Below are 20,302 nucleotides of genomic sequence, written 5' to 3'. Positions count from 1 at the left end.
ATAATACTTCCTCTCTCACTATGTTTATCCCATCCAATATTTCACACTCCTCCTCAACTTCAATCCCTGTATCATCCCTCTCCTTTGTGAAGAAAGATGCAAAGTATTAATTAAGAACCATACCCACATTTTCTGCCTCCACACATAGTTTACCTTTTTGATCTCTAATAGGCCCTACTCTTTCCTTAGTTATCCTCTTGCTCTTAATGTATTTCTAAAACATTTTTGGGTTTTCTTTGATTTTACCTGCTAATATTTTTTCATACCCTCTCTTTGCTTTCCTAATTTCCTTTTTAACTTCACCCCTGCACTTTGTATACTCCACCAAGCTTTCTGTAGTATTGAGATCCCGGTGTCTATCATAGGCTTTCTTTTTCTGCCTTATCTTACCCTGAATACTTCTTGACATCCAGTGGGCTCTAGATTTGGCAGCCCCTCCCTTTTTCTTTGGGGGAACTTGTTTACCCTGAACCCCTTGAATCACCCCTTTGAATGTCTCCCACTGCTCTGACACTGATTTACCTTTAAGTAGCTGTTTCCAGTTTACTTCTGCTAAATCACTTCTCAGTTTAGTGAAATTGGCCTTTCCCCAATTGAAAACTTTAACTCCTGCTCTGTCTTTGTCCTTTTCCATAACTATGCTAAAACTAACTGACTATGTCCCCGTTACATCTTCAGGAAAGAACATCTGTGTGTGGATCTTAGGTGCAAAAAATCACTGTTACGAAAGTTTATTTCTTTTCCTTATCCATCTAGATAAATAAATCCCAGTACCTAAAAAAAACTTCACCTTCTTTCTATTCTATATAAACATTTCTTCTCACGTGCTGCATATTTGCTGCAAATTCCCAAGAGGGAATGTCTCCACTACACAGTTTTTCAAATCTCTTAAAATAGTGGTTAGTGAAAATGGTTTCAGACTTAAATCCTTATCAATTTATTTAGAAACTATAAAAACATTTTACTTCCTTCATTCCTTTTAACACCACTTGGCAATTAACTTCAATCACACACATGAACTTCTTAATGAATATGGGTTTATTAACATAACTAAGCTAGCTTCCCAAATTATAAAAGAAATGGGAAACATGCAGCCTAAATTCACTAAAACGTTACAAGGGATGAGAGATTACTTATGAAGAAAGGCTTGAGAACATAGTAGATCTGATGCTGATCGACTAAGTGATCTAGATACATGTTTTCAAGATTGTGAACGGTTCTTTTAAGGTAAATAGTGATAGATCGTTTCGACTAGTATGCAAGACGGTAACAAGAGGGCACAAACTTAAAATGTAAATACAAAAATAATTAAAGGGAAGGTTAGAAAAATGTCTTGAGAGTAATTAGAATGTGGAATTATCTGCCAGTTGTTGAAACAGAGTCAATAAGTTCTTTTGAACGGAAATTAGTCATTTTTCCAAAAGAGTAATGTTAAAAGTAACTAATTGGGATTAGAATAAACGACATGTGGAGAAAAACACCAGTGCAGACTTAATGGGCCCAGTGGCCTGTTTGGGTGCTGTAACATTCTATGATTCTGATATTGTTTGTGCACTGATTGAAACACTGATCTTCCTACCCAATTCTTTACTTTTGCAAAAGTTCCTTGCTGCTCAGTAAACTATTTGAAACATATTGTTGATCGTAAGACTAAGTACGCAAATAAATCCACATCCTCATTTTATTATTAGTTATCTTGCAGGTAAAATCAGTGCAATAAAATATTGTTTAAGTGACGGTTCCTTTGGGAGGCGGCGATGGAGACGGCATCATGCGCTGTGCCGGCCGCGATCCTCCGCCGACTCCCGGCTTGTTGGGCAGCTGCCTGAACCCGGGAGCCCGCGGCTGATGAACGCGCGCGCCGGGGGGGGTGGGGAAGCGCAGCCACAACTTGATCACCGAACGGGACCGAAGCGAAAGTGGGTGCTGCAGACACGGCCTGCCCGAAGCGGGGAGCCGGAGGCCGCTCTTTGATTATTAAACCGATAAAGCGAATGAGGCTTTAAATAAAACCGCTTCCCGCAACAAAACCGGGCTCTGTCGAGTCAGTGTCGTGAAGTGCCGGCCGGCGGTGGTACTATCTGAGAGTGACGCACCTTCTCGTACATAGGCGCTGGTTTCCAGATTCGCTCAGAGCCTCGTTAGCGCAGTAGGTAGCGCGTCAGTCTCATAATCTGAAGGTCGTGAGTTCGATCCTCACACGGGGCACAGAAAGTTTTTTTTTTCTTTCTCATAGATCGCTTTAAACGTTTCACAATTTACTCTCTGAATGTGTATAATTTTTAAGGAGTTGTTCATTATTTGGATCCCTTCATTACTTATGCTTTGTGAAGCTCCGTGGTTGTCATAGATTTCCAACCCATTTTGCCTGGGAATGTACTTTTATTTGTCAGCAGTGCGGAGGATTCATTTAACGGTCTGATTTCCTTAAATGCAAACTTGTAAAAAGTCAGCGATTGCGATATTTTACTTTCTACTATTATCTTTTGGAGTACTTTAACATTCGTTCTGAGCTAAACAGGACCATTTGATCAAAATACGTCGATGTTTTATGGAGCGGGAGGACGCTGGATAAATGCGAGTACCGGCATAAAAATCATAAAATGTGGTTTGGCAAAGTTTAGACTGAGCTTTAGCATCAGACTATTCTTAGTTTTTCAAAGGCACTTTAAAGAAAAACAGAGTGTATTTTTGTATTTTTTGCCCACTCCAAACTCATTTTGTTCATGTGATCCACCTTCTGCTACAGTACCTTGATCCTGTCTCCACTAATCACCTGGCCACTCAATTCCCCTTCCTGCCCCCATCATTGCTGATATCAATGATGATGTGGAGATGCCGGTGATGGACTGGGGTTGACAATTGTAAACAATTTTACAACACCAAGTTATAGTCCAGCAATTTTATTTTAAATTCACAAGCTTTCGGAGATTTTCTCCTTCCTCAGGCAAATGTTTCAAGAGCTCCTTGAAGCCTACGCATTTATACATATTGAACAATACATGGTGTTTACAGACTGCCCCTGCAACTGCCCGTTGCCAAGGCAATCACCGTGTTCAGACAGAGAGGTGTCACCTGCAGAACCCCCGAATACACATTCAACAAAAAAACAAACAGGGAAAAAAAAGAGAAAAAAAAACACAGACAGAGGCAGAAACATCCGGAAGGCAGAGAGAGCCAGCAAATGACCCATTATATTAAAAACAGATAACATTTGTTCGCTGGTGGGGTAACGTGTAGCGTGACATGAACCCAAGATCCCGGTTGAGGCCGTCCTCATGGGTGCGGAACTTGGCTATCAATTTCTGCTCGACGATTTTGCGTTGTCGTGTGTCTCGAAGGCCGCCTTGGAGTACGCTTACCCGAAGGTCGGTGGATGAATGTCCATGACTGCTGAAGTGTTCCCCGACTGGGAGGGAACCCTCCTGTTTGGCGATTGTTGCGCGGTGTCCGTTCATCCGTTGTCGCAGCGTCTGCATGGTCTCGCCAATGTACCATGCTCTGGGGCATCCTTTCCAGAGCATGGTACATTGGCGAGACCATGCAGACGCTGCGACAACGGATGAACGGACACCGCGCAACAATCGCCAAACAGGAGGGTTCCCTCCCAGTCGGGGAACACTTCAGCAGTCATGGACATTCATCCACCGACCTTCGGGTAAGCGTACTCCAAGGCGGCCTTCGAGACACACGACAACGCAAAATCGTCGAGCAGAAATTGATAGCCAAGTTCCGCACCCATGAGGACGGCCTCAACCGGGATCTTGGGTTCATGTCACGCTACACGTTACCCCACCAGCGAACAAATGTTATCTGTTTTTAATATAATGGGTCATTTGCTGGCTCTCTCTGCCTTCCGGATGTTTCTGCCTCTGTCTGTGTTTTTTTTTCTCTTTTTTTTCCCTGTTTGTTTTTTTGTTGAATGTGTATTCGGGGGTTCTGCAGGTGACACCTCTCTGTCTGAACACGGTGATTGCCTTGGCAACGGGCAGTTGCAGGGGCAGTCTGTAAACACCATGTATTGTTCAATATGTATAAATGCGTAGGCTTCAAGGAGCTCTTGAAACATTTGCCTGAGGAAGGAGAAAATCTCCGAAAGCTTGTGAATTTAAAATAAAATTGCTGGACTATAACTTGGTGTTGTAAAATTGTTTACAGATATCAATGATGGTTAGCGTACCTCAGGGACTGTCTCTCTCCCCTTCAACACCCGCACCCGCACCGCCCCCCCCCCGTCAAAAAAAACTTCCTTAACCCACCCGTCTTCAACTACTGCCCCATCTCCATCCTTCTGTTTCTCCATATGGATCCTGAATGTATTATTTCCTCCCAGTTCTGTGCCCATCTCTCCTGAAAATCTCTGTTTGAACCCCTCCAGCTTATGTCCTCTTACAGCACTAAAATGACTTAACCAAAGTTGCATCCTCTGTGACCATGGAGCATTATAGAATCATAGAAAGGTTACAGTATGGAAGGAGGCCATTAGGCCCATTGAGTCCGCACCGGCTCTATGCAAGAGCAATCCAGCTAGTCCCCCCCCCCCCCCCCCCCAATCCCCGCCCTTTCCTCGTAGCCCTACAAATTATTTCCTTACAAGTGCTTATCCAGTTCCCTTTTATTGGCCTCCACCACCCCCTCGGGCAGTGCATTCCAGATCCTAACCACTCGCTGTGTAAAAAAGCTTTTCCTCATGTCACCTTTGTTTTTTTTGCCAATCACCTTAAATCTATGCCCTCAGGTTCTTGACCATTCCGCCAATGGGAACAGTTTCTCTCTATCTACCCTTCATGATTTTGAATACCTCTATCAAATCTCCTTGCAACCTTCTCTGTTCCAAGGAGAACAACCCCAGCTTCTCCAGTCTATCCACGTAATTAAAGTCCCTCACCCCTGGAATCATTCTAGTAAATCTCTTGTGCACCCTCTCTAAGGCCTTCACATCTTGCCTAAAATGCGGTGCCCAGAATTGGACACAATACCCCAGATGTGGCCAAACCAGTGTTTTATAATAGTTCAACATAACATCCTTACTTTTGTACTCTATGCCTCTATTTATAAAGCCCAGGATCCTGTATGCTTTTTTTATTCGCTTTCACAACCTGCCCTGCCGCCTTCAATGATTTGTGCACATATGCCCCCAGATCTCTCTGTTCCTGTACCCTTTTAGAATTGTGCCCTCTAGTTTATATTGCCTCTCCTCATTCTTCCTACCAAAATGTATCACTTCACATTTTTCTGTGTCAAATTTCATCCGCCACATGTCCGCCCATGCCACCAGCATGTCTATATCCTCTTGAAGTCTATCACTATCCTCCTCACTGTTCACTACCCTTCCAAGTTTTGTGTCATCTGCAAATTTTGAAATTATGCCTTGTACACCCAAGTCCAAGTCATTAATATATCTCAAAAAAAGCAGTAATCCCAACACTGACCCCTAAGGAACACCACTGTACACGTCCCTCCAGTCCCAAAACGAGCCATTCACCACTACTCTCTGTTTCCTGTCCCTTAGCCAATTCTGTATCCAAGTTGCTACTGCCCCCTTTATTCCATGGGCTACAATCTTGATGATAAGCCTACCGAGCGGCACTTTATCAAACGCCTTTTGAAAGTTCATATACACCACATCAACTGCATTGCCCTCATCTACCCTCTCTGTTACCTCATCAAAGAACTCTATCAAGTTAGTTAAACACAATCTGCCTTTAACAAATCCATGCTGGCTTTCCCTAATCAATCCACACTTGTCCAACTGACTGTTTATTCTGTTCTGGATTATCGTTTCTAAAAGTTTCCCCATCACTGAGGTTAAACTGATTGGCCTATAGTTGCTGGGTTTATCCTTACACCCTTTTTTGAACAAGGGTTTAACATTTGCAATTCTTCAGTCCTCTGGCACCACCCTCGTATCTAAGGCTGTTTGAAAGATTATGTCCAATACCTCCGCAATTTCCACGCTTACTTCCCTCAGCAACCCAGAATGCATCTCATCCGGACCGGTGACTTATCTACTTTAAGTACAGCTAGCCTTTCTAGTACCTCTTTATCAATTTTTAGCCCATCCAGTATCTCAACTATATCTTCCTTTACTGAGACTCTGGCAGCATCTTCTTCCTCGGTAAAGACAGATGCAAAGTACTTATTTGGTACCTCGGCCGTGCCCTCTGCCTCCATGAGTAGATCTCCTTTATGGTCCCTAATTGGCCTCACCCCTCGTCTTACTACCCATTTATTGTTTACATGCCTGTAGAAGATTTTTGGATTCCCTTTTATGTTGGCTGCCAATTATCCCTCCTCATCCTCCTTAATATTTAGACTGTGTTTAACACGATTTACCACACCAATCTCCTCCAATTTATTTCCTCCATCATCTAACTCAATGGGACTGTTGATTTGATACAAAAGGTTCTAATCTCATGACGGCAGATTTCTCCAAAGATCCCACTGTAGGCTGCATCCCTCGTCTGGCAACCTGGCCCTGTATTCTAGGTGCTCTTTCAGCAAGTGTGTAGGAGTTAGGACAGAGGCTTGGAGCATGTTGCTATTTTGGGAAACAGCAGCCTCAGGTTGGTCAACTCTACCTGTGCCACTGGTACTGAGCCCAGGTTCAGGGTAGTCACTGATCAGCAAGGTGGCAGATCTAATGGTTCCCACTGAAAGCTTGAGAGTCTCTTGTAAGCCAGTCCCAAATATATGAAGGCCAGAAAGAATGGGTCTCTGAAGCCTGTCTGCCAAGGCCTCCAGCACTACAGCTTGTGCTTCCAATGAGGAAGAGGCATTAATTTGTCCTGAGATCTTACTTGGGGGGAGGTGGGGCAGGGGGTGGGGGAGCAGGCAGTTTCAGATTCCAATGAAGCCACCACATGTACTAATATCTGTAATGAGGAAAAACTTCCCTAATGTTGATACGTATGAGGACAGCGGACTCCACTGTGACTCCTGTCACCTGCTGCACATCCTGGAAAAATGACGTCAGTGCCTGCACATAGGTGTGATGTTTACCGAACATGCTTCTTTTCAGAGCAGGATCGAGTGCCTGAGATAGAGAATTCCCTTAAATCCAGGCCAACACCGCACCTCCCCCCGCCCCCCCCCCTGCGCCCGTGGCCTGTCTCTCCCGGGCATAGTCTGCCAGTTTTTCTTGGAATAGTATTAACTACACGAGGTGAGTACAAGCACCTGCAGGATATCTCCTACGTAACAACAGACAGCTGATGTATCAGGGAGGGGAAGTGCTAGAAGGATCTCGTACAGGTGAAGTTGTAAAGACCCACATGCATAAAGGGCTTGTGAGGGGAGTTCCAAACACAGATTCCAGATGGAAGAGTTAGAGAGCCATGGAGCCAGAGTGCACTGTAAATGAAGACTTATCCATTTAAGAAGTGAGGATGATCAGTGGAGGGGGTCCAGTAGGTAGTCTCTCCTCTGGTACATTTCATTAAGGGGGCCTGTTAAGTCCACCTCACGAAAATCCTGGGCTCGCCTCCTTGCTTGGCTCCTTCCTTAAGATCCTTTAGTACCTAAGGTTGATGCCATGAAGTCTTGAGAAAGCACAGAAGTAATTTGCTAAGAAATCACTACAGTCGCATGTTTTGTCAAGAGCTGGAGGAGAAATCACCACTTACCTATCGTGCCTCCAGGAAGCTGCAGCCACTTCAAGTTTCTGTGTGCTTTTAAACCCTGTAGCAAGGAGTTTATTCTACCCCCACCCTGCAACCAGGGATTTACTCCTATGTTACACAAGAGTTGTGCCCATTACCCGGCAATCAACAACGTAATGAACTGACCCTGCCAGTTCAGGTGGGGTGAGTGGTGCACTTAACTGATGGGCAGAGGTGCTACCCCATTGGCATTACTGCAATGTAAACCGCCCAGTATTGCTTCATTGATGGGATTCTGGTTTAATGCTGCTCATTGCTTTTCAGCTCCTCCTAACGCTTATTTTTCTTGCAACCTGGATCCGGAGTGTTTAGCCCCTCCTTCTTTTGGCAGCTATCAGTTGTCACTGAGATATGTGGCACAAGTGCATAATCTAGAGGGAATGGGCAGTTGAAAAGGCAGGAATCCAAGCTCCACTCCTCAGTAAGGAAGGAGCCTAAGCTACACCGAGAAATCCAGAAAAGCTAGCAAGTCTCAAAGTGGGGTGTCTGAATTGTTGGAAGAGACAGGTTTGCTTGAAAGGACAATAGCCCAATTTTGAAAGCTGGAGAATGAATTCGTGCAATGATCTGCATGTAGCATTGGCAATACTTTTCTTTTCGTGTGCTGGTAAGGTCAACGAATCTATGCTGGCTTCACTTTGTTCAACTGAAAATTGCGAAATGTTCTCACCGTTTTATAAAAGTTTTTACAATTTTGTACAGTTTATTTTGGAGATACTCGGAGAAGCGTTCGGTGCTGCAGATTGACAGCTACATGTGCTCTCTCCTATTCCTAGATTTCCGTTATAAAAATCTGATAGCCGAGATATGAATGAAGACTTTGTAAACATAGTTGGTGTTTTATAATCTGGAATATCAATTTACAGCCTTATATTACAAAGTTTATATGAAGTTCATACTATGATGCAGTATGATTATTTTCTGTATACGCTTGTAAATCATTGGATTTTCTGACCGTTGTAGGAATGGTCTGAATTTCTGCTCGAGGTGTAGAATGGTGAATGTTTATCCAAGGTCACTGGCTGGAGTCTGGCTGGTGGAATCGGTCAGCAATGATGTGGGATCACTGTTAACACAGCGGAAATAGTAGCTCTGTAATGGCAATAGCAATGATCCTGGAATGCGCCAGGGCTGCGTGTTACCAGAGCTTAGGGCAAATGTTAAAAATGGTCGGGCCGAACGAGTCGAACCTTTGATTCATTTAAGCAGTGATACATTATCCAAAGTTAGAAGAGCCAGTGTGAATTAATGGAGGTTGTAGTGAAGGTTATATTTTCTAGTTTCTTTTATTTCACTTATAGCTCTTTGTTCCTTATACGGTGTTTATAAATAAGGCAGTGAAAATCCATAGGTTTATTCTGGAACTGCTGTGGTTTGTTTCTTGAAATTTGATTCCACGGCTGACCAAAAGTCGGACTGCTTTTTAAAGATTTATTTATTCAAATACTTCAATGGATACGCAGCAGCTGTTGGGGGTTTGCAACATGTCATGTGGGGTAATCTGCCCTGTAATTCTTCTTGGATGTGCTGTTAAAAATATTCTAGCAATCGAAAACACACAGCTTCTAGAAAAATGTTACAGAAAAAGGTATCAGGCACATATGTTCGTTACAATATTTTAATACTATATATTGAAAGCATATGCGATATTATCACATTAGCTGAAAGAATAGAAACATGAATTATTACTATTAAGAAATTTGAAATCTGTTATCTCCCTTTGTGCTCTGCATTTACTTAAACTATAAATATTGTTTTAATATAAGAAGAATTCAGCTTTATTATTCTAACTAATTCCAGTCGAACACTTTGAATCAAAGGGAAACAGTGAACTTACAGAGAAGCTCCATGTATATAAAAAAACTCATAAGAGCATAAGAAATAGGAGCAGGAATAGGCCATACGGCCCCTTGAGCCTGCTTCGTCATTCAATAAGATCATTGCTGATCTTCTACCTCAACTCCACTTTCCCACCCTATCCCCATATCCCTTGATTCCCTTGGTGTCCAAATATCCATTGATCTGAGTCTTGAATATACTTAACGTCTGAGCATCCACAGCCCTCTGGGGAAGCGAATTCCGAAGAATCACAACCCTCTGAGTGAAGAAATTTTTCTTCATCTCGGACCTAAATGGCTGACCCCTTACCTTGAGACTATGACCCCTAGTTCTAGACTCTCCAGCCAGGGGAAACAGCCTCTCAGTATCTACCCTGTCAAGCCCTCTAAGAATTTTATGCATTTTAATGAGATCACCTGTCATTCTCTAAACTCCAGAGAATATAGGTCCATTCTACTCGATGTGATCTTAATCACTTATGCCCCATTATCTTTGTTAAACTCTCTGTCCCTTCCTGACACACTCTGCTTGTTTTCACCCAAATCACTACTCTGCTGTACTTTTCTCTTTAGACTTATAAATTTACCCTTACCTGAACCCTCCCCCACCCTTATTAGTTTAAAGTCCTATCCACTGCCCAAGTTATTCGATTCATCAGGACACTAGTCCCAGCCCAGATTAAGTGGAGCCCATCCCAATGGAACAGCTCCCTCTTATGCTATGCTACAACTATACAAAGCCCTGGTTAGACCACACCGAGAGTACTGTGTTCAGTTCTGAGCACTGCATCTTAGGAAGGATATATTTGCCTTCGAGTGAGTGTAGTGTAGATTTACTAGAATGATACCTGGACTCCAAGGGTTAAATTATGAGGAGATATTACACAAACTAGGGGTTGTATTCCCTGGAATTTAGAAGATTAAGGGGAGATTTGATCGAAGTTTTTAAGATATTAAGGGGAACTGATAGGGTAGATAGAGAGAAACTATTTCTGCTGGTTGAGGAGTCTAGGACTAGGAGACATAATCTAAAAATTAGAGCCAGGACTTTCAGGAGTGAAGTTAAGAAACATTTCTACACGCAAAGGATGGTAGAAGTTTGGAACTCTCTTCCGCAAACAGCAGTTGATGCTAGCTCAATTGTTAATTTTAAATCTGAGATTGATAGATTTTTCATAACCAAAGGTATTAAGGGATATGGAGCTATGGAGTTAGGTCACAGGTCAGCCATGATCTCATTGAATAGAAGAACAGGCTTGAGGGGCTAAATGGCCTACTCCTGTTCCTATGTTCTTTCCCAGTACTGGTGCCAGTGCCCATGAATTGAAACTCCTGCTTCCCACATCACTCTTTCAGCCACGTATTTAACCATCTAACCTGGTTGTCCCTATGCTAATTTGCACATGACTCAGGTAGTAATCCAGAGATTATTACCTTTGAGGTTCTGTTTTTTAATTTGGACCCTAGCTCCTCAACAGCTCTTCTCCCTCAGCAGAACCTCATTCCTGGTTCTACCTATGTCATCGGTTCCTACATTGTCCACGACAACAGGATCCTCCCCTCCTGCTTCAAGTTCGTCTCCAGCCGCAAGGAGATGTCTTTAACCCTGGCATCGGGCAGGCAACACAGCCTTCAGGATACCAGGTCGAGTTGCAGACACTTGCTGCAGAGGATAATATCTATCCCCCAACAATACTATCCCCTAACACTACCACATTCCTTTTCGCTCCCCCCAACTTGAATGGCCTCCTGTACCATGGTGCCGTGGTCAATTTGCCCATCCTCCCTACAGTCTTTGTTCTCATCCGTACAGGTAGCAAGTACCTTGTGCCTGAAGGACAAGAGCAAAGGCTGAGGCTCCTCCACCACTGTATCTGGGGTCCCCTTACCTGCCTGACTCACAGTCATATCCTCCTGTCCCTGACCACTAATCAAATCTAAACCACTACCTAACCTAAGGGGTGTGACTGCCCCCTGGTCAAAGTGTACAGGTAAGTCTCCCCCTCCCTGATGCATTGCAATGTCTGCACCTCGGACTGTAGCTCAACAACTCTGAGCCGAAGTTCCTCGAGTTGCAGTCATTTACTGCAGATGTGGTTACCTGGGATCACACTGCCCTCCACAAACTCCAACATGCTGCAGTTAGGGCACACCACCTGCCCTGCCATCACTATCTAACCTTGTTTTATGTATTTACTTAAAGTATTTATATAATTCATTCACTTGGTTTATTCTTAGTTATTTTTAAACTAATTAATCTATCTAGTTTAAGTTATTAATTTAATAAAGTAACAGCAAGTTATAGGTTCCTAGTTTAAACCACTCCCCAAACTTAGAGAGCAAAAAAATATATCACTCACCAACCAGCTGTCCTCTGATGTCACTCTTTCAAACTTTTGCCTGTGTTTGAGTTGGTCTCAGCTTTACGTGCTCTGCCCTCCATTGCTGGTCCTGCTCCTTCTGCTCTTGGGCCTCCACTCCCACCCCTTTTATAGAAACATAGAAAATAGAAGCAGGAGTAGGCCATTCAGCCCTTCGAGCCTGCTCTGCCATTCAATATGATCATGGCTGATCCTCTATCTCAATACCATATTCCCGCTCTCACCCTATACCCCCTGATGCCTTTTGTGTCGAGAAATCTATCTATCTCCTTCTTAAATATATTGAGTGACTTGGCCTCCACAGCCTTCTGTGTAGAGAATTCCTCAGGTTCACCACCCTCTGAGTGAAGAAATTTCTCCTCATCTCAGTCCTAAATGTCCTACCCCGTATCCTGAGACTGTGACCCCTCGTTCTGAGCCCCCCAGCCAGGGGAAACATCCTCCCTGCATCCAGTCTGTCTAGCCCTGTTAGAATTTTATATGGTTCAATGAGATCCCCTCTCATTCTTCTAAACTCGAGTGAATACAGCCGAGTCGACCCAATCTCTTCTCATACGATAGTCCTGCCATCCCAGGAATCAGTCTGGTGAACCTTCGCTGCACTCCCTCTATGGCAAGTATATCCTTTCTTAGGTAAGGAGACCAAAACTGCACACAATACTCCAGGTGTGGTTTCACCAAGGCCCTGTATAACTGCAGTAAGACATCCTTGCTCCTATACTCAAATCCTCTTGCAATGAAGGCCAACATACCATTTGCCTTCCTAACTGCTTGCTGCACCTGCATGTTTGCTTTCAGTGACTGGTGTACAAGGACACCCTTTGTACATTAACATTTCCCAATCTATCAACATTTAAATAATACTCTGCCTTTCTGTTTTTCCTACCCAAAGTGGATAACTTCACATTTATCCACATTATACTGTATCTGCCACGTATTTGCCCACTCACTCAACTTGTCTAAATTGCTCTTATTTTCTATGTTTCTATAAAAGCCCCTTTGCATCCTCCTCACAACTCACGATCCCACCTAGTTTTGTGTCAGCAGCAAACTTGGAAATATTACATTTGGTTCCCTCATCCAAATCATTGATATATATTGTGAATAGCAGGGGCCCAAGCACTGATCCCTGCGGTACCCCACTAATCACTGCCTGCCACCACGAAAAAGACCCAAAAATTCCTACTCTCTGATTCCTGTCTGTTAACCCATTTTCAATCCATGCCAGTATATTACCCCCAATCCCATGTGCTTTAATTTTGCACACTAACCTCTTATGTGGGACTTTATCAAAGGCCTTCTGAAAATCCAAATAAATCACATCCACTGGTTCTCCCTTATCTATTCTACCAGTTACATCCTCAAAAAACTCCAGTAGGTTTGTCAAACATGATTTCCCTTTCATAAATCCGTATTGATTTTGTCTAATCCCGATGATATTTTCTAAGTGTCCTGTTATCACATCCTTATAATAGACTCTAGCATTTCCCTACTACTGATGTTAGGCTAACCGGTCTGTAGTTCCCTGTTTTCTCTCTCCCTCCTTTTTTAAATAGTTGGGTTATATTTGCCACCCTCCAATCTGCAGGAACTGTTCCATAATCTATAGAATTTTGGAATATGGCTACTAATGCATCCACTATTTCCATGACTACCTCTTTTAGTACTCTGGGATGCAGATTATCAGGCCCTGGGGATTTATTGGCTTTCAGTCCCATTAATTTCTCCTGCACTTTTTTTTACTAATACTAATTTCCTTTAATTCCTCCTTCTCACTAGTCCCTTGGTTCCCTAGCATATTTGTGTCCTCTTGCGTGAAGACAGAACCAAAGTATTTGTTTAATTGCTCTTCCTTGTTCCCCATTATAAATTCTCCCATTTCTGACTGTAAGGGACCTACATTTGTCTTCATTAATCTATTTCTTTTTACACACTTGTAGAAGCTTTTACAATCCACTTTTATGTTTCTTGCAAGTTTACTCTCATACTCTATTTTTCCCCTCTTAATCAGTCTCTTGGTCTTTTTTGCTGAATTCTAAACTGCTCCCAATCCTCAGGCTTGCTACTTTTTCTGGCAACTTTATATGACTCCTCTTTGGATCTAATACTATCCTTAATCCCTTGTTTTTTGTTGTTATCCCCAATAACAACTAAAAACAAATTCTCGGTGAATGTCCTCACTCTGTTAGCGCTTCACGTTGTTAGAGGTTCACACTGTCTTCCCCAACCTTTATGCTCAAGCTGATGATATGCACTTAAATCCAGGAGGGGGAAGAGTGGAAGGAGAGCCCTGTTTAATTTCAGAGAATTTTGATTTAATCCCTTTTTGCAGAAGGAGAACTGTTTGAAATGAGTTAGAAGCTGCTTGGAGTTTTCTTTGTTTGGATGTATGTAGTGGTTTCCCTGGACACAATGGGCGTCATTTTAGCACCCGCTATCAGGTGCGCTCCTGGCGGGGGGGGGGCTCCGAAAATCGGAGAATCCCGGAGCTGGACCGGAGCCCGCCCCGAACCCGTGCACTTCCGGGTTCCCCGCTGACGCGCCGGCGTGCGCGCGCAGCCCCCGCTGGTGGGAATCCTGCAGGCAATTAAAGCCAGTGGGATGCCACTTGAAAGTATTTATTTAGGTATTTCAGGTTATTAACTGACCTGATTAAGGGATTATGTGAGGAGGGGTGGGATTTTAGAGCAAACTGACACTGTTTCCCACACTGGGGGAAACACTCCCAGGTCAAATGTGTTGCAGCTGTCAGCCTGTGGCAGCTGCAAAGGTCCAATTGACAGGTGTGGGGGGGAGACCCTCACTCATTGCAGGAGGCCACTCTGTCACTTGGGACAAAGTTTGGCCTCCACCACCCTCCTCCTGACAGTCAAAGTCACCAACCTGCACACTTACCCCGGGGTCCGGAGACATGTACCTACCTTGCGGACCCCCTCAGATGTACATCTTGCGGATGGGGGCCACCGTAGCTGCAGTCATGACCTCCTCGGAGGGCGAACAGCATCACCAGCCTCACCAGCCTCGCCGTCCACCTCTGACACGTGGAGCCCCACAACACAGTGCAGTGACACATCCACCTGTACAGCAGGAGGGAGGGCTACCGCAGAGAGAGATGCGTCGCAGAGGGCACTACCCTCGCCACAGGGTCCACAGACCGAGGCTCAGCCTCCTGGACCTCTCTGAGCAGCAGTGCACACGGAGGCTCAGAGTCACCCGACATGTAGTCGTGGACATCTGCAGCCTCTTTCATGCTGAGCTGCTCCCGGCTGGCCTGAGCACCATCTTCTTGCCTGTCACTGTCAAAGTCACCACTGCCCTCAACAACTTCTCCTCCGCATCCTTCCAGGGTGCAACCGGGGACATCGCCGATGTCTCTCGGTCGTCTGCGCAAAAGAGCCCTGCAAATACACCTACACCCATTCTGCAGTGACACCATGGGAGGCATCAGTTGTGGGTCCTCATAGTGATCCTCAGGAGAGGGCATTATTGCACAAACCAGACAGGATTCGCGAAGAATTGGCAGTAGTGGTGCCAATGTAATATGTAATGTGAGTTGGTCAGAAATTCAATATAAGTAACACCCATGACAAACCCTCAAACACCCTTGTGCATCCCCTTCATGCTCACGACACGTTTGCCTTACACTGCCTACTGCACATATGTGATGCATGCCCTGTGGCTGCAGCACAGGTGGTGGCAGGTTGAGTGAGGCTGGCCGTGAAAGAGATGCATGAGAGGGTGAGTATGAGATAGAGCCATGAGATTGTATGAGGATTGGGTTGAGTGGTAGTGGCGGGATGAGTACTGGCGAGGTGAGTAGGTGCAGGTAAGATGAGGATGAGGTTTGAGTGGGTATGATGGGTGATGTGACAGAGTAGTGTTGGCAGTGCAGAAGGAGATGTGGGGTGGGGGCAGTGATGTGGCAGACGGAGTGTAGGGGAAAGACTACGTGTACTCACTTTGGCTGACCTACTGAGGTCATTGGAGCGCCTCCTGCACTGTATGCAGGTGGGCGATATGTTGGTTGCGCTGGTGACCTCTTATGCCACCTCAAGCCAGGCCTTCCTGGTGGCAGAGGCAGGCCACTTCCTCCCGCATGCCGGGAGGAAGATCTCTGTCCTCCCCCCTCCTTCTCACCCCATGTATTGATACCTGGAGTGAGGCATCATTAAACTGGGAACAGCCTTCCCCCTCGGCTGCTCCATGCTGTAATTTTTGCTATTTGTTGCAGCATCTGTCAGTGGAGGACTGCCCCTTTAAATAGAGCTCCTCCAGCTGACAGATCTTACTGCGCATGCGCAGCCCGCCCGACGCGCAGATCAGCAGTGGGGAACCCGGAGGAGCAGGTAAGTGGATCCAATTAGTGGATTGGATGCTACAATCGCGCGGGAAGCTGACTAATTTCACCGGGCGCGTTACCCATGCGCCCGATAGCCCCCCCTGCCGGAAACCCGCAGCCCTGCTAACATCGGGCCCAATACATTTGATGTTGCTGTCCGAGCCACTGCAGATGTTGCTGATAGTTGCACCATATTTCAATTGTAGCTATGATATTTGGAATGGATCCTAGGAGCCGAAACAGAGGTGGCTAAGCCAATGTAAGTTAACATGCCCGATGCCTAAGATTATGGGTGCATTAAATTTCTACATTGAGGTTTTTCCATAATTTCATTCACACCCCCAAACCAAGGTATAATTATTTCAGGATCTATCAATTCAGTGTCTTCAACCTTCACTAGAAATTTAATTAAACTCTGCCTGTCGATCAGTAGACTCACTCAAAGTTCTACGGAATGTATTTAAATATAAATAGAATTGCAAATAACTTGACAGTTGACTGTTGCTACAGGTATCAACATGGTTAACCTGACTGGTACTTTGTTACACTGTAAGGCTAGATATTTTAAATGGAGAACAATTAATGCCGAATTTTCTACCAAGAGTAACACTCTGTTCTTCTATGGATTTATCTGGCCTTCCACATTAAATGTTAAGATAAATCATTTTCTGCCAACAATGTAAAATAGCCTCAGTGCAAACCAGAATGTTTTCCCAACAGGAATAAGTGCCAATAGTCAAAACATGGAACATTCTTCAGTAGATTGCTGAAACTATGTTAATTAAATGTCTCGGGTCTCAGCCTATTTCCTAGGTCTTCTGCTGCACTCTCGCCCAACTTACGGCAGGAGTACAGCGGAAGTCCTGGGAAATTTGGAGAACCTTCAATATTTTTAGTATTATATCGTCAGATTACTGACTAAACAAAATGCAGCTGAAGGAATTTTGAAAAAGTAATGTTCGTGTTTCATCCTTTTGCCTGTTAATTGTTTGCTGACTGCTGACTTTGGTAATTTCCAGACCTGCCTGCTATTTGTTCATTAATAGGTTCAATTTTTCAATTGTGTTTTTTGCTGTTTTATGAATATGATATTTGAGACAAGTGTGACATTTTGGATTGGTGCAATGCACACATAATAGACATCAAATTTTTATATATAGTTAGATTCAGATAAAGTTTATCCCACAAATTCACAATAAAAATAAATATAATTGTAAAGTTACAAACTAAAAAGTTCAACTCACATGGACAGATTAAAATAAATGTATTAGAATGCTAAATTGTAGAATGATAAAGTAATTTGTGCTTTAAAGAAATATTGTAAATATTAGAAGAGAAAATGTTTTGGAATAATTTTATATTGAAGCTATATGCCAGTAATTTCCAAGGGGTTTTTCCCAATCCCCCGCTTTAAGGTCGGTCAATGGAAATCCCAGAGAAACGGAGTAAATGACTGCACAATTTCTATGGGGTCTCTGCTGAGCTTCTGCTAAAGCTACAGGGGAAGATTGGGGCACCCCCCTGGAAATTCTGCCTTAATTTCAGACATTCTTTATAGAAGGTTCAATTTGAACCTCAATTAATAATTGGTGTAAATCACTGCAGTCAAATATAATTATCCTTCAAAAGAAAAATTAAATTTCAGCGCAGTAGAATGTGAGTGGAAGCCCACGATTCTCTAAATATGGATTAGCCATTAAGGTAAATTCAAAATGAAGGCCAGGTGCTTTTTCACACAACGGGAGATAGATTGAAACTGTCAATGCTCCTCCACTGGTAGCCAGTTTAAGAGCAGCATTAACAGAGGCTTGGCCAATACTGTTGGACAAAGAATGGTGTATGGTATAAATGAGTTGAAAAAAGGAAAGAGTAAATAAGATGCAGTCAAATGAGAGAAAATAGAGAGAAGGAAAATGGTGCAAAAAGTAATAATAAATTTGCAATTTTAATAGACCAAATTTTCATTTGTAAAAATATAGTGAGGGCGAAAATAAGGCTACATGGTGTAAGATGCCTTGCAAAACATCTTTTTGTCTTGTCTTTCCCCAGGGCTGGTGTTGGCTTCTGAGCATGAGACCCGGCTGGTGGCGAATTTATTCCAAAACTATAACAAGGTGATTCGTCCAGTGGAGAATCACAATGATTTGGTTAATATTACGGTGGGACTGCAACTCATTCAACTCATCAATGTGGTATGAACCAATCAAATTCCTCAGTTTATAGACGGATGATTCCCTGCTTATACCCACTTCACCCCCAAACCTTACACTCACACACAACCATCCTCTGACATACAGCAGCACTTAATTGCATTACCAATTTTAAATATAAGAGTACAACAAAATACAGCATTATGGATCTGAAACTAATTTACAACGATGTCATACACTTTGATAATTATATTGGACTTCAGAATTAAATTTTACAAGTTGTGGAATTTGTCATGAACTGCCAGCGGCTGAAACTTATGAAAGTCTTAAAGGCCCTGAAATTCCACGGGAATTCTTCCGATCTCCCACTGTAACTTCGGTGGGAGATCGGTGGAACCCCCAGAGAAGCAGTACAACTTCTAAATCCACAGGGGAAGAAAAACTAACATTTCCTTTCAATTTTCTTGCGTGGCAAGGTAGTATGCCATCAAAATTCCATGGAATTGTGTTCACCGATGCTCTCTAGAGCTGAATTTTCCAAAATTTGCTAAATGAGCTCATTTAAAATCCATTGGTGGTTATCCAGCACGAATCCCGTGTGTATAAGGAGGACTGTGCTGGGGCTGCTTTGAATTTAGAACGGAACCTTTAAAAAGCCAAGTTTGGCTGAAGATTGCAGCAGCAAGCTGGAGGAGCAGGACGAAAGTGTTTGAATCACTGAGTTCACCGTCAAGTATCTGCACTGGATGGCTCATGTGATTTTTGTCCTAATTTTCAAGAATGTCTTCCACTGAAAGATCTGGCACAGACAGCCGACGGAGGGACAGAGCATAGCAAAAAGTAGCAAAAGAAGAGGTCACAATTTCAGTGAGACTGAGCTCCAAACCCTACCCAAGGAGATTGAGCAGAGGAGAGAATGATGGGTCCCCATAGGAAGTCGCAAAAAATATCTCGTGCCATTTGGAGGGAGGTGGCACTGACACTGACTGCCAATTCTCACACCCTGAGAACTGCAGACCAGTGACACAAGTTCAATGACCTGACTAGGGTAGGCAACGCAACACACAGGCCACTCTCCCTTGGGCACGAGCACAATCTTCTTCCTTTAAAGTTAAAAGTTGTACAGTTAACTCTTCATACTGCAGTCTGGTTAAGGGGAGCCCGAACTCGGGACCTTAAGGTATATGTCGCCATCTCCTCTAACAGCAATTAATTGCATGCAGAACCATAAAACCCCTTTCTCTATTTTAACAAGGTAATACCACAATATCTCACAAAAGAAATTGTTCTTTTCAATTCTACCCAAACTCTGGCAGGATCACAGCAGAAACAGATGGAAAATGTGGTAGTGAGGCCTACCACCACCTCAACTTGAATTTCCATACCACCGCCCCCACTGGGACCATTGCTCAGTGCCCCTTCCCTGCCTGCTGCATGTAAATTTTGGTGGGAGGCAAGGCCCGGGTTCCCATCCTATTTCCCTCCTATCCGCCCCAGTTAGCATCACTCCCCAGGACTGCCTAGTGGAAGGAGGTGGTGGGGATAGCAGCGGTAAAGGACCCTACATTGCAACAGTGACTACACTTCAAAAATACTTCATTGACTGTAAAGTGCTTTGGGATGTCCTGAGGTTGTGAAAAGCACTATATAAATGCAAATCTTTCAAAGCCATCTGATGGAGGGAAAGGGCTAAGTAGTGGCCTCCCCTCCCTCCATTTCGGCTCGAAAATCTCCCTTTGTAGGCTTCGGTGTTGGCAGCTTAGATTTGTCGTCAGGGCTTTTCTGCCCCTTTAAATGTTGTTCTGTCATTTTGGTGATGCAATTGGCACCCTGCTGCTGCATCACCTGATTTTGCTGGGCAGGCTCCTCTTTGGTGGTGAGAATCATGCCAAAAGTCCGCCCAACATCATTAATGACCCCAACCCAGGGAAAT

The 20,302-nt window shown here is 43.9% G+C and overlaps 1 protein-coding gene and 1 non-coding gene across 2 annotated transcripts in view; both read left to right on the top strand.

Moving 5' to 3' along the window:
- The first annotated feature begins 2,135 nt into the window (after positions 1–2,135).
- On the top strand, positions 2,136–2,208 carry trnam-cau (transfer RNA methionine (anticodon CAU)). Its single transcript has one exon. It is a non-coding gene; the product is annotated as a tRNA-Met (tRNA).
- A 5,834-nt stretch (positions 2,209–8,042) lies between these two features.
- chrna1 (cholinergic receptor, nicotinic, alpha 1 (muscle)) overlaps positions 8,043–20,302 on the top strand; it is a 44,445-nt gene continuing 32,185 nt past the window's right edge. Inside the window, exons 1-2 of the mRNA XM_067986802.1 lie at positions 8,043–8,268; positions 18,269–18,411. Coding sequence (XP_067842903.1) covers positions 8,211–8,268; positions 18,269–18,411 — 201 coding nt within the window. The 5' untranslated portion in view covers positions 8,043–8,210. The remainder of the gene's footprint in view (positions 8,269–18,268; positions 18,412–20,302) is intronic.

The sequence above is a fragment of the Heptranchias perlo genome, chromosome 7, assembly GCF_035084215.1.
Source record: "Heptranchias perlo isolate sHepPer1 chromosome 7, sHepPer1.hap1, whole genome shotgun sequence".
In the NCBI taxonomy this organism is placed as follows: Eukaryota; Metazoa; Chordata; class Chondrichthyes; order Hexanchiformes; family Hexanchidae; genus Heptranchias; species Heptranchias perlo.
Note: the sequence above shows the minus strand (reverse complement) of the source record. Positions and strands in the feature narration are given on the sequence as shown.